This window comes from Hyla sarda, chromosome 2 (assembly GCF_029499605.1).
Source record: "Hyla sarda isolate aHylSar1 chromosome 2, aHylSar1.hap1, whole genome shotgun sequence".
Classification (NCBI taxonomy): Eukaryota; Metazoa; Chordata; class Amphibia; order Anura; family Hylidae; genus Hyla; species Hyla sarda.
The window spans coordinates 337,114,407-337,127,884 of NC_079190.1; the positions used below are offsets into that span (position 1 = coordinate 337,114,407).

At 43.8% G+C, this 13,478-nt stretch overlaps 2 protein-coding genes across 6 annotated transcripts in view; both read right to left on the reverse strand.

Moving 5' to 3' along the window:
* The window catches only part of CDK18 (cyclin dependent kinase 18), a 222,569-nt gene that overhangs the window by 10,037 nt on the left and 199,054 nt on the right, over window positions 1-13,478 (reverse strand). For all 4 annotated transcript variants that reach the window (XM_056558054.1, XM_056558053.1, XM_056558055.1 and 1 more), the window contains exons 12-13: window positions 3,686-3,791; window positions 2,424-2,466 (exon numbers count right to left, since the gene is read on the reverse strand). In XM_056558054.1, the coding sequence (XP_056414029.1) occupies window positions 2,424-2,466; window positions 3,686-3,791 (149 nt within the window). The remainder of the gene's footprint in view (window positions 1-2,423; window positions 2,467-3,685; window positions 3,792-13,478) is intronic.
* LOC130356463 (uncharacterized) lies at window positions 7,816-13,286 on the reverse strand. 2 transcript variants are annotated; one of them, XM_056558052.1, is made up of 2 exons: window positions 12,635-13,286; window positions 7,816-8,275 (listed from the first exon to the last, which is right to left on the reverse strand). In XM_056558052.1, exons 1-2 carry the CDS (start codon window positions 13,284-13,286, stop codon window positions 8,244-8,246), a joined length of 684 nt encoding a protein of 227 aa, XP_056414027.1. In that variant the 3' UTR covers window positions 7,816-8,243. The 2 variants fall into 2 exon arrangements, 1 of the variants encoding a protein (XP_056414027.1); XR_008888891.1 differs by having other exon boundaries at window positions 7,818-8,995; window positions 9,091-13,286.

Consider the following 13,478-nt stretch of genomic DNA (forward strand, 5'->3'; position numbering starts at 1 on the left):
CCACACCTCTTTGACACTCTGGGCCCCATAAAAGTGATTTATTTTTATTTTTATTATAGCTGAAGAACAGATTCTGTAAAGATATGCAAAGTTCCCATACACTATCATATATTCATCTATCCTGGTAATTGAATGTGCTTAAAATATGTGACGAATGCACTTTATTTGTGTTAAACAAAATTTCTTTGTGTTGCGTTTTCATTTTATATATTTCTATAAAAAGGCCCATGAAAATCTTCAGCACCAGGCCCATGATGCTCTTAATCCGGCCCTGTATATCTCTATCTACAGTATGTAGAGGCACGTCATTCAAGCCAGCTGGTCAGGAAGCAGCTACCAGGACCTGTCCTGTGAATTACTTACCCAGGTCCTAGTGGAATTTTTAAATTATGATTACTCTGAAACACCCAAGCATATCAGAGTAATTTTAGTGTCCTGGACTGGCGATGTCTGCACCAATCTTTGTTGCCTGCGAATTAGGCAACATACAATTGATGACAAGTTCTCTTTAAAGGGGTACTCCGCCCCTGGCATCTTATCCCCTATCCAAAGGATAGGGGATAAGATGTTAGATCACCGTGGTCCCGCTGCTGGGGACCCCGGGGATCGCCGCTGCGGCACCCCGCCATCATTACTGCACAGAGAGAGTTCGCTCTGTGCGTAATGACAGGCGATACAGGGGCCGGAGCAGCGTGACATCATGGCTCCGCCCCTCATGACATCACGGCCCATCTCCTTAATGCAAGTCTATCGCAAGGGGCGTGACGACCGCCACGCCCCCTCTCATAGACTTGTATTGACGGGGGCGGGCCGTGACGTCACGCGGGGCGGAGCCGTGGCGTAACGATGCTTTGGCCCCTGTATTGCCCGTCATTACATGCAGAGCGATCTCGCTCTGCGCAGTAATGATAGCGGGGTGCTGCAGCAGCGATCCCCAGGGTCCCCAGCAGCGGGACCCCGGCGATCTGAGATCTTATCCCCTATCCTTTGGATAGGGGATAAGATGTCTAGGGGCGGAGTACCCCTTTAAAGAAGTATTCCCACAATCTAAAATTATCCCCTTTCCACTGGATAACGGATACCTAGGTGATCTGACCACTGGGACCCCCATTGATCACCAAAATGGAAGTGAAAGGTCCCCAGAAAAGAATGAACATTACTTCTCTATAGGGAGGCACTGCTCCATAATGAATGGAGTGTGTTATTGAACAGCAGATACAGAATATTAAATATATTAAAAGTATGCTGGGTGTAGTTAGGAGAATGGGTTAGATTAAGAATGTGGTTAGGGGCATAGCTAGGGGCATGGTTAGGGCTTGAATTTTGGGTGCACACCCTAATCTGATAGGATGCGCACGCCTATGATTATATTGCCATTGTAGAAGAGAAAAAATATATTTCTGCAGTCTTAAATCCACACAATCAGCAACAACTTCTGATTTAATTCAATGGGGACAATCTGCAGTAATTCATTATATACACTTTTATCACAATTTCTACTATCATTGGAAATAACCACAATAGTATATACCCTAATTTTCTGAGCTCCATTTGGCTCCAAAAAGCTGTCTTTTTATCACACACATAGGGTAACGTAGAAAGCCAAAGGCTAGCTTAGGCCAATATTTCCCATGTGTGAATGATTCATGGTTCAGAAGATTTTTTTCATCATTTTTTTTTTTTTTTAATCATCATTCATCATTCTTTTTTATTCCTTTTAAGTTTCAAACTTTACAAGGTAAAGGGAAACTGACAGGCTGTTCAATCCGCACTAAACCCAATATACTGGATTATAGTGTAGGTGAACAGAAGTAAAATTCTGTATAACTTACTTAAATAGGTCCACATGTTTTCAAGATATAGCCCCTGTTGCTAGAATGCTTTTACGTTACCCTATGTGTGTCATAATAAGAAAATCTGCACTGAATCTGCAGCATAAATTGACATGGTATAGATTTAAGGCATTACTATTATTTCACAAACATCTCAAACGTTTTGATCACTGAGGATTTGGATACTCAGACCTCCACCAATAGTAGCGCGCAGCTGAGTGCTTCTCTTTCCTGCTTGCTGTGCTCCCCATCTTGATGGAGAAGACAGGCTCCTTAGACTTACTACAGAATCCATCTTCTGTAAAAATAGGGTGAGAGAAGCTAGCAGGGGAGAAACGTGCCGATTCTAGCGATTATCAAGGGTCTCAGCACCTGGACCCCACTTTACAAATAACATTTACTCTGCTGCTACTGTAATAAGGCTGAGGATTTTCTGCCCTGTGTTGATATACCCTAGTAAACAATTATTTTCACAAATGGCACTCTTGCTGTCTTCATACAGTACATACATCTTCCCCTTTTTTATTTATTCCCAAAAATTCCAGTCATAACATGTTGCATGCTATTGTGTATAGTTGAGGGTTTACTTACCAACAGGAGGCTGTACAATAATTCAATGCCATCAGAATCCAACCTGAAAACAAAGACTCCACAATTAGCAGTTATCTGGAGCAACTAAAGACATATCTAAATACTAATTCGAGTAGAATACAGACATGGCGCACATCTACAATCTTGTATAATGATCTGATTAGCTACACATGGGCCATTTCTTTCCTAGCAGCCTCCCAGTCTGACTGGGAGAGCATGGTAAGTGAGCGATTACACCTTGTTCACACTGGTGTGGTGCTGTGCGGCGTCCGTTTCTGCCGTGGCGCCGTGTCTGCGCGGGGGGGGTGCGGCCCATAGACTGGTTTGAGTGGCATTGGGGCTGCTCTGCCGGTGGGTCGTTCCCCCCTGTGGGCATTGGTGTCGCGGCGGTGGTGGTCGCCGCCCGGTGCTGCGCCATTTTATGCGAGGGACGTTAGTGACCGACTCTAAATAGGTGGCCTTGACGTGGCGAGTGGGCTTGTACTTTTTGATCAAAAATGTATACTAACAACCTGTTAGTTTTTGATATTATGCTGAGAAGCAATCAGATCATTATACAAGATTGTAGATGTGCACCATGTCTGTTTTTCTACCCGAATTCACACTGTGATTTCTATCCCCTCTTTTTTTTTTGTTTTAACATGTGCTGCACTCTTCCCCACCCCCTCAGCCCAACCCTATATAAGTAGTAGTTAGCTACACATGGGCCATTTCTTTCCTAGCAGCCTCCCAGTCTGACTGGGAGAGCATGGTAAGTGAGCGATTTCACCTTGTTCACACTGGTGTGGTGCTGTGCGGCGTCCGTTTCTGCCGTGGCGCCGTGTCTGCGGGGGGGGGGGGGAGTTGCGGCCCATAGACTGGTTTGAGTGGCATTGGGGCTGCTCTGCCGGTGGGTCGTTCCCCCCTGTGGGCATTGGTGTCGCGGCGGTGGTGGTCGCCGCCCGATGCTGCGCCATTTTATGCTAGGGGCGTTAGGGACCCACTCTAAATAGGTGGCCTTGACGTGGCGAGTGGGCTTGTACTTTTTGATCAAAAATGTATACTAACAACCTGTTAGTTTTTGATATTATGCTGAGAAGCAGTCAGATCATTATACAAGATTGTAGATGTGCACCATGTCTGTTTTTCTACCCAAATTCACATATCTAAATACTAACTGGCTTTAGATTTATCCAAGACAAAATGTATTTGCTGCTCTTTGCCAAGAAGGCCCAAAATGCCTTGACATATTCTTGAAGTCTGACATCATATAAACACATTACCGAGGCGTGTGGCTTTTCAGTGGTTGTGCACGGTACTGCGGAAAACTATAAGCCTTAAACTCTTTATTGGAAGATATACCAGGCCACATCTCTTCAGTGGGGGTTCCTAAAGAAGAGGAAAATAGAATTAAAATTTCTATTGACAGCAGTGACATTAATACTTCAAGGGATATTGCTGCTTAGTTTCCTGTTTAAGCAGTTTTAAAAAAAACATGGAGAAGCAAATGTTCTAAAATAACAACCCCCACAAAAAAAATAAAAAAAAACAGTACCTAAATCCCAGCCAATCCAGCACAGATGGGGACTAGGGATGAGTGAATCGAATCTGACGAATCCGAATTCGTTACGAATTTCAGGAAAAATTCAATTTGTGACGAATGCGAATATCGCCTCGATTCAATCATGCGAATCGTTTAATTAAACTCCATTTAGTGCGGTCCAGGCTCCAGGGGCCGGGCATCTAAAATGGCGGATCCACATGTGAGGACAAGGGGCAAGGAATCCTGGGAAGGTGGGAACAAGGGTAGGTGGGCTGATCCTGAATCACATGCAGCAACCCCTGTGTCACAGCCCTATATAATCGGCAGCCATCTTGCAGCCAGTCACATTGCCGTTCTGTTGCAGAGAGAGAGGGACAGACAGCAGTGCATGTTGCACAGAAAAGCATTTTTACAGCAGCGATTCACCTCCCAGTCACCTCAGCATTCTATTGCAGAGAGGGACAGAGAGCAGTGTGTTTCACAGAAAAGCTTTTTTACAGCAGCGATTCATCTCAAGCCCAAATCTAGCCTAGAAGCACTAATAGGGAAGGGAGTGAGATTGAGAGAGAGAGTGCCATTTTGGGTGTAGAACACAGCGACTGTCTGCTGCAGTACTGGTGTGTACAACAAATGAAAAGCTAATAGCCAGCCAGTTAGGGTGAGCAGAGCACTAAAAGCATATTGTCCTCTATTAAGTGTAACCTGTGCGTACACCTAAGTGGTGTATCATTTTGTTACTGTTAAAGTCTTAAGGGTCTATTTACTGTGAAAGGCTAGGCAAAATTATACACCTGCTGATGTTGTATACAAATACTGTTTTAAGCGTACTGGAGCGCATTGTCCTCCCCTCATAAGTGCATACCACATACGTACAACTAAGTGGTGTACCATTTTGTTCCTGTTAAAGTCTTAAGGGCCTAGATACTGTGAAAGGCCAGGCAAAAATACACACCTGCTGGTGTTGTAGGCAAATACTGTTTTAAGTGTCGGGGAACATATTGTACTCCCCTCATATACGCATATGTCAGGCAGAGAAGTGCCAGGACGTGCACAGAGAAGTGGCAGAGGCCTAAATTCATCAGGCAGGGGTCGCAGCAGACTAGTGGCGAGTGGCAGCAGGAGTCACAGCGAGAGGCCTGAGCTCCCGGTATCAGCTAGCGGTTGTGTCTCAACCAGCAACCCATCTGCCGTCATCGATTGGTTAACACGGTAATTCCTTTCATCACAAGTGACATCTGACTCCCCCAGTCAACAGTTGGTGGGTTCCTCAGACACAACCCTCTGTCCTATGCTGTTCTCTCACCCACAAAAGTATCTTATGCTGTGGGTTCAGCTCCACGATTTAGCGAGGACGATCTACTAGAGGACAATCAACAGCTACTGTCCAGCCAAGAAGTGGAGGTGACATCCGCCGCTTCCTATGCTAGGTGGGAAAGTAGTGATGAGGAGAGTGGCGTGGGAGGAGGTGTTGCCAGGGTTCAGGGTCCTGAAGCAGACACTGTTGAGGAACCTGAGGAGGACATCAGTGACGTGCAGACACAACTTGATGATGATGAAGCCGATCGCACTTGGGAGTCGGGTGCAGAAGGGGCTTCATCATCATCAGGAGAAGAGGGTTGCAGGTTGCCTGTGAGGCAGCAGCTGAGCAAGCAAGGTGGTAGCATGGTTGGCAGTCAGCATGGTGGCAGAAGTGAAAAGTCTGGTGCCAAACGTACCCGGGGTAGACCACCTGCTTTGCGGCAGCCTACCTTCCCGGGAGGTAGTGGAACAGGGGTTCCTGGCAGCAGTAGCAGTCAAACAGTGCAGACTGTTGGTAAGAAAATCAGCTACTCTGCGGTGTGGCAGTTTTTCATTAAGCATCCGGAGGATGTTGACCTGGCCAGGTTCCTAATGTTGGCACCACGGCCCTGCATTAACACATGCAGAGTCACCATAAAGCAGCCTGGGAGAACCGTTCAGCCTGCTGCATCACCCAGTGGCATGCCACTCCATGTTTCAGCCAGCCAGGGCTCCACCACCTCAGCCGAAGAGAGCTGTGTGTCATACCCATCTTCTGTCGCTCCAGATGCTCCTGCTCCTCCTACTTCGAGTCAGTCATCCATCAGCAATCCATAGGCGAAGCCATGTCCAAGAGACAATAGTATGCGCCCACTCATCCAACGGTGCAAAAGCTGAATGTGCTCCTGCCCAAGTTGCTGGTGATGCAGTCCCTCCCTTTTCAAGTGGTGGACTAGGCACCTTTTAGAGAACTGATAGCTTGTGCCGAGCCAAGGTGGAGAGTCCCAAGCCGTAATTTCTTTGCGAAGAAGGCAGTACCAGCCCTGCACAATTTTGTGAAAATGTGGTTCCAGCACAGCCACAACAGCAACTTGGACAGGTCACGCCGCTTCTGCCTCCACGTTCTCAGGCCGTTGGTCCTGTGACAGTGTGCGAGTCCGCCTCCTCATCCTCCACCATGTCCTCAGCCTCCACTGCACGGACAAGTCTCAGTGCCCCTCCAGCATACCATGTGTGCAGGGAATGGCGGTGTTGCGCTGTTTTTCACATGGTTGAACTTGGCGAACGGAGTCACACAGGGGAGAAACTGCTAAAAGTCATTCATCAAGAAATCGAATCATGGCTTACTCCACGAAAACTGGAAATGGGAACCATGGTGACCACAACGGGAAGAACATCTTGTCTGCGCTGCGACAAGGAAGCCTGAGACATGCGCCCTGCATGGCACATGTGTTCAATCTGGTTGTCAAGCAGTTCCTGAAGTGTTTCCCCCATCTGCAAGACATCCTAACAAAGGAAACTCTGCATGCACTTCAGCCACCCGTACACTGCAAAGTACACCCTCCTTGAGCTGCAACATAGTCTGATTTGAGACGTTTCCACCCTCCATATGTTGGACCGACTATACGAACAGAGAAAAGCCATCACCGATTTCTTGATGATCAAAGCATATAGGGGAACTCCCCTGTGTAACTTCAATGTCAGCCAGTGGCAGCTCATATGCAACACCTGTCCTTTGCTCAGGCCCTTTGAGGAAGCCACATTATTAGTCAGTCGCCAGGATTACGGGATGAACAACATCATTTCACTGCTTCATTTACTACAACATGTGTTGGAAACGATGGCTGGTCAGGGCACTGGAGATCTGATGCCTACATCTCACAGCCACATGAGCCCTGTGGGGGCTGAACTGGAGGGGGAGGGGCACAGTGAAGCACAGGTTAGGTTTCATGAGATGGGTGATTTTACTAGTCATCTGACAGGAGAGGAGGAGCAGAAGCAGCTAGAGGAGCTAGAGCAGGGGTCTCAAACTCAAATTATCTGGGGGCCACTGGAGGTAGCGGCTGGGTGAGGATCGGTGCATGCTCCCCTTACATATAAAGCCCCCATCATACGCCCCTCACATATAATGCCCCCATCATGCGCCCCTCACATATAATGCCCCCATCATATGCCCCTCACATAGTCATGGCTGTAAATGTTGGCACCCCTGAAATTTTTCTAGAAAATGAAGTATTTCTCACAGAAAAGGATTGCAGTTACACAGGTTTTGCTAGACACATGTTTATTCCATTTGTGTGTATTGGAACTAAACCAAAAAAGGGAGGAAAAAAGCAAATTGGACATAAAGACACACCAAACTCCATAACTGGGCTGGACAAAATTATTGGCACCCTTAACCTAATGTTTGGTTGCACACCCTTTAGAAAAAATAACTGAAATCAGTCGCTTCCTATAACCATCAATAAGCTTCTTACACCTCTCAGCCGGAATGTTGGGCCACTATTCCTTTGCAAACTGCTCCAGGTCTCTCTTTTTGGAAAGGCACCTTTTCCCAACAATTAAACTCACTGACAGTCAGACACAATGGTGTCCTATAGCTATTTTCTACCAGAATAACATTAAACCATGTAGCTAAAAATTCACAATTTTATTTGATCCTCGTAAAAAACCCAATAACAATAATGCAAATAATTCGTATCAATACATAAAAAAGAGAATAAGCTCTCCTATGATGAACAACCGTATATCCCAACGCGTTTCCCCGTGTATCTTATGATATACAACGGTTCATCAGGGGATGGCAACAACAGTATACACATATATACCTAATAAGCACCGAGATATGGAGGGACAATATGTATAGATAACGTACAACACATGGACAGAGGCATAGCTTAATGTACAATGGATAAAAGGACAATTAGAACTATACATATATTATAATACATCAAAGCAGGCACATATGTAATACAAAGCACGTAAATGCAGATAGAAAATGGCAAGGCTTATTTGTGGCTTCATTTGAATATCCTCCGACTGATGTAGCAACCTGTAGCGGGAAGCAAAAAAAGGGGGGAGAACAAACAAAGAAGAATAGAAAGAAAGAAGACACACATACCACATAAAACATAGCATTAGCTTTAGTACACAAATATTCCATTCTACATATAAAAGCAAGAATAATAAATATAATCACATCACATGCCAAAAGATATTGAGACATGAAAAAGTGTCAAGATTATAGTGTAGATAATGGATGTGTTGAAGATGATAACGAAGATGAGTAAGGAAGAAAACAGATAGGTACCTATTAATGACAAACCAGGTGCCAAAAAAGAGGAAAAATAATAAGGTAGATGAAAGTCCTTAATTTACACCAAACGTGGTCTCAAAAAGGCTCCCAAAGAAAAAACATAAAGACATATATATATATGTCATTACCTCTAAGTAGCCAAGGACGAAATCACTGATAAAGTCACTGATAAAGTGAGGACCCTACGATAAGGGCTCCTCCATAGAAAAAGGGGGAAATAGGCTTAGTCAATGGCCCCCTAAAAATGGCAAATAATAATAATCATGATAAAGCCATACCAAGTCTACCATATATATATATGGACCACCTCATTAGTAGTAAAGCCTATACCTGGATTAAAGACCTGAAAATAGTTGCTTCCTTACTACAGATAACTCCAGACCGAAATTGTCCAATCACCAAGAACCTGGTTGACCCTCCAGTTTATTACGTAAAGAATTCAGATAATAATGCCACCTATACACAAACAGGGGAGTGGGAGGGAAATAACTTCAGTACAGATGATATATGCAAATGGTTCAGTGTTACAACCCCAAGACCCTAATCCTCACCTAGGTAACGAAACCTCTATGATGTCCACAAAACCACAGTACAGTACCTATGATGTCCAGCCATTATCCATGTGTAGTTACTGCAATAAATAACTAAACTGATTAACCTACTTCCTAACACCACAATAATTAATGCTCAGTCCACTGCTTACCCCCATGTCAAAATGCCATAGGCATGATACGTCCGTCTGCGACTGGCGATCCACGTCGCAGATGGCTAGATGTATCCCAGCCTCTGTCTTATAAACCTCCACACTCGCGCGCATATCCGGGACGCCAAATGCGTCACTTCCGGTAGCCGCGTATCACGCGATAGCGTCTCCAAGGACGCCGTAACCAGATTGGGTCACATGATACTAGGTCATGTGATAACAACTCCGAGGACGCCGCAACCAAATCGGATCACGTGATGATAAATCACGTGACCCTTACGGCCATCACTGCACTGCACGTCCAGGATAGTTTAGTGAAGATAGGGGTGGGAGGGAAATTGAAAAGAAGGCTGGAAAGAAAGATAGTGCTAAATAGCAGCACAGGAGAACTTAAATAAAGTACCGTATGTATAGATAAACAAAAAAGAAAAAGAGTACCAATATAAATCTAGATCATTGTATAACAAAATAAAGACTACATATCTTATTACACAATTACAGGGAATCATAAATATTTGAGAACAAATGATACATCCATATTATGTGTCAATTGTGACTACATAAATAGTATAATAACTTTTAAAAACTAACTGCTCAACCGAGCCAATGAAGTTAGGGGCATTTCTCGCAGTTTCATATAGTTTTTAAGTCCATTCTGTATTTTCTCACCAAAAACAAAGTGATTATGATATTATGGGTAATGTCTTTACTAAATGATAGTGATTTTTTTCAAATATAAACGGTAAGCAAGGAAGGCATCCCGTACCAATCGGGATCTCCTCCAAGACAAAAGTTAGATAAATTGCAATGAGAGTTAATAAGGAGTGACAATGCTGTAAATAGCTACAAAAAGCAGCTATAAGTTAAACGTTCGTTTAGGCCAAATGGTGATACAGATCGCATCCTAAAGATCCATTCGGATTCTTTTTGTAGGATGCGTCTGTCCCATTCTCCTCCCCTAGGGGATTTCCGAATTACTTCCATAGCACAAAAGGAGATACATTTAGTGTCACCACCATGCTTTGCCCACATGTGTAGTGACACCGGAGTGTCTCTTCGATTTTGAATGTCACAAACATGTTCTCTGATCCTTTTCTTAAAGGACCTCTTAGTTTTGCCTATGTACTGGAGGGGGCATGTGCAGGTCCCTACATATATCACCCCTTCAGTATCACAATTGGCAAAATCTCTGATGATGTATTCTCTTCCAGTCACTACACTAGTGAAGGACTTACTTTGCTGGATGTTGCTACATGCCCTGCATCGGCCACAACGAAAGGTACCAAGTGGTTTCCTATCCAGCCAAGTCCCTTGCCTGGTTGGTTCCACAAAGTGACTATGTACCAACCTATCCCTTATAGACCTACCCCTGCGAAATGTAATCATGGGGTAAGGAGAAACAATATCGTTAAGATCTTGATCACTTCGTAAAAGAGGCCAATACCTTTTCAGTATATTCTTTACCCTTTCTGATTGGTTATCATAGGTACCAATTAATCTAACAGAATTGTCCTCAATGGTCCTATTTTTCGGGGTTAGCAACTCTTTACGTTCTGATGTTAAGGCCCTATTGAAGGATGTAAACAACACATCCGAGGGGTAGCCCCGTTCAACGAACCTATCCCTCAGATCCCTTGCCTGATTGTTGAAACCTTCCATCGACGAACAGTTCCTACGTATCCGCAGGAATTGTCCAGTGGGGATACCTTTTTTAAGGGGTATAGGATGGAAACTGTCCCATCTAAGTAGGCTGTTCGTCGATGTAGGTTTCCTAAAGGTACTTGTCTCCAACAAACCATTCTCTCCTCTTCTAATTAGTACATCCAGAAATGGTAATTCGTCCCTGTCAATCTCGAACGTAAACTTAAGACCAAGGGGGTTGTGATTTAAACCCTCTACAAATTCCTTAAATAGGTTTTCACTTCCGGACCATACTACGAACACGTCATCAATATATCTACCCCAATAAATTAAATGTGGGTTCCACTTACTATCCTCCTCCCCAAAAACTATGGTACTCTCCCACCAGCCCAGGGTAAGGTTTGCATACGAGGGAGCCACTGGGCTCCCCATGGCTGTACCCCTGAGCTGGTGGTAGTACCGAGAATCAAAAATAAAATAATTATGGGTTAGAAGAAATTCCAATAGTTGGATGACATATTCGCTATGGGTCCGGAAGTGAATGCCCCTAGTTTGTAGATAGTACGAGACAGCCCTCAGTCCATCTACATGTCGAATGGAACTGTAGAGGGCCTCTACATCTATCGATGCTAGAAGCATGTCTGAGTCAAGTTGTATACCATCAATTTTTTGTAGAAGGTCACTAGTGTCTCTTATATATGATGGTAAAGAGGACACAAATTCTCTCAATATCTGATCTAGGTATATACCTAGTTTTTGAGTAATTGAATTTACTCCTGAGACTATGGGTCGCCCCTTCAGGGGCATAACCCCTTTATGTATTTTTGGAAGCGCATAAAAAGTGGGAATCTGGGGGTCAACCGGACACATGTACTTACATTCTTGATCAGAAATCAGATGGTCATCTAGACCCCTAATAAGGAGTTTCTCAAGTTCTTCCTTAAAGGAGTTAGTAGGATCTCTTCCAATAATCCGATAGGATTCACGATCCTGCAATAGTGTTAGTGTCATTTCCTTATAACCACATGTGTCCATGACCACCAGATTCCCACCTTTATCCGATGGTTTAATTGTAATCCTAGAATCACGCTCCAGTTGTTTTAAAGCCGTCAACTCTCTATCCGATAGGTTAGAGGGAATTTGTTCATTCCATGAGGGTATTCTTTCAATTTCTCTAGTTACCATATCAAGGAATACATCCAAATTAGATGATTCTATAGGGGGGGGCATTTTCGTGCTTTTGCACCTCAAATTAGTGAATGGTCCTTGACCCATAACCCTATCATTTTCACTCAAGAGACTTGTCATCGTTCTAACATGGGGTAAATCCTCATCAGCAATTCCCAATTGTTGGCTAGTTTCCCGGTCACTAGTCTTAAAGAATTTTCTCCATTTGAGTTTTCTTATAAACAGATTTATATCCTTAACCCAGTTAAAGGCCTTAAATTGTGTGACTGGGACAAATCCTAAGCCTTTAGAAAGGACTGAGACCTCGGAAACTGATAATTGTCTACTCGATAGATTAATTACTTGGTTTTCTGCTGGCTTTGTGGGTATGGTCTCTCCCGAAGGCCATAAGTCATTTCCCTCCCCTCTAAAAAAGAAGAAGAGGAAGTGGAAGAGGAAGGAACAGACGAGGAAGAGCGAGAGGGACCATACCCTCCCCCTCTTCTCCCTCTCCCTCCCCCCCTCCTGCCCCTCCATCCCCCACCCCCCCCCTCCTCTTTGGCCTCGCACAGTCTTAGGCCTACCTTGTGGAGAGGGAAAAGGCCGTACAAAATCACCCCTTCTTTCAGAATCAGATGATTCTAGATCCGATGTTGATGCCTCCGTTAGAGGATATTCCCCTACTGTCTTTTCCTGAAAGACAAAAGCTCTTTTTTCACGAAATTCAGAGAGATCACGTATAAACTGTTTATGTTTACGATTTTTCAATAAGGTATAGAATTTATCAACTAGGCTCTCCAATACAGCTTCCCTACGAGTAAATTCCGGATCTGTCTTGAACCTCAAAATAGCGTCAATAGATTCTTTTAGACGCTTACTTGAATTATCAAGAGCGATTCGTTCCTCATCCAAGAGGATATTCATGAAACGGAAGGAGCTTGCTAGAGCTTCTTGTTCCCACTTTTTTAACAAATTATCAGTTCGTGATCTCTCCGCAGGTAAGATATTGACCCTTAACCCTTTTGGAACAATATTGTTTTTTAGATAGTGTTCTAGTGACTGTACTTCCCAAAATGATTTGAGATTATCTTTATATATTTCATATAACTCCCTAAATAATGATTTTAGAGATACGGTATCATTGTCACCCTTATCACTCTCTTGTTCAGAAAAGACATCAGCAGCATCAGCCGCCCATTTATGTAAATTTAAAGACCCTGCGAGATAGCCTTCCATAATATTATCAAAAATTAAACTCACTGACAGTCAGACACAATGGTGTCCTATAGCTATTTTCTACCAGAATAACATTAAACCATGTAGCTAAAAATTCACAATTTTATTTGATCCTCGTAAAAAACCCAATAACAATAATGCAAATAATTCGTATCAATACATAAAAAAGAGAATAAGCTCTCCTATGATGAA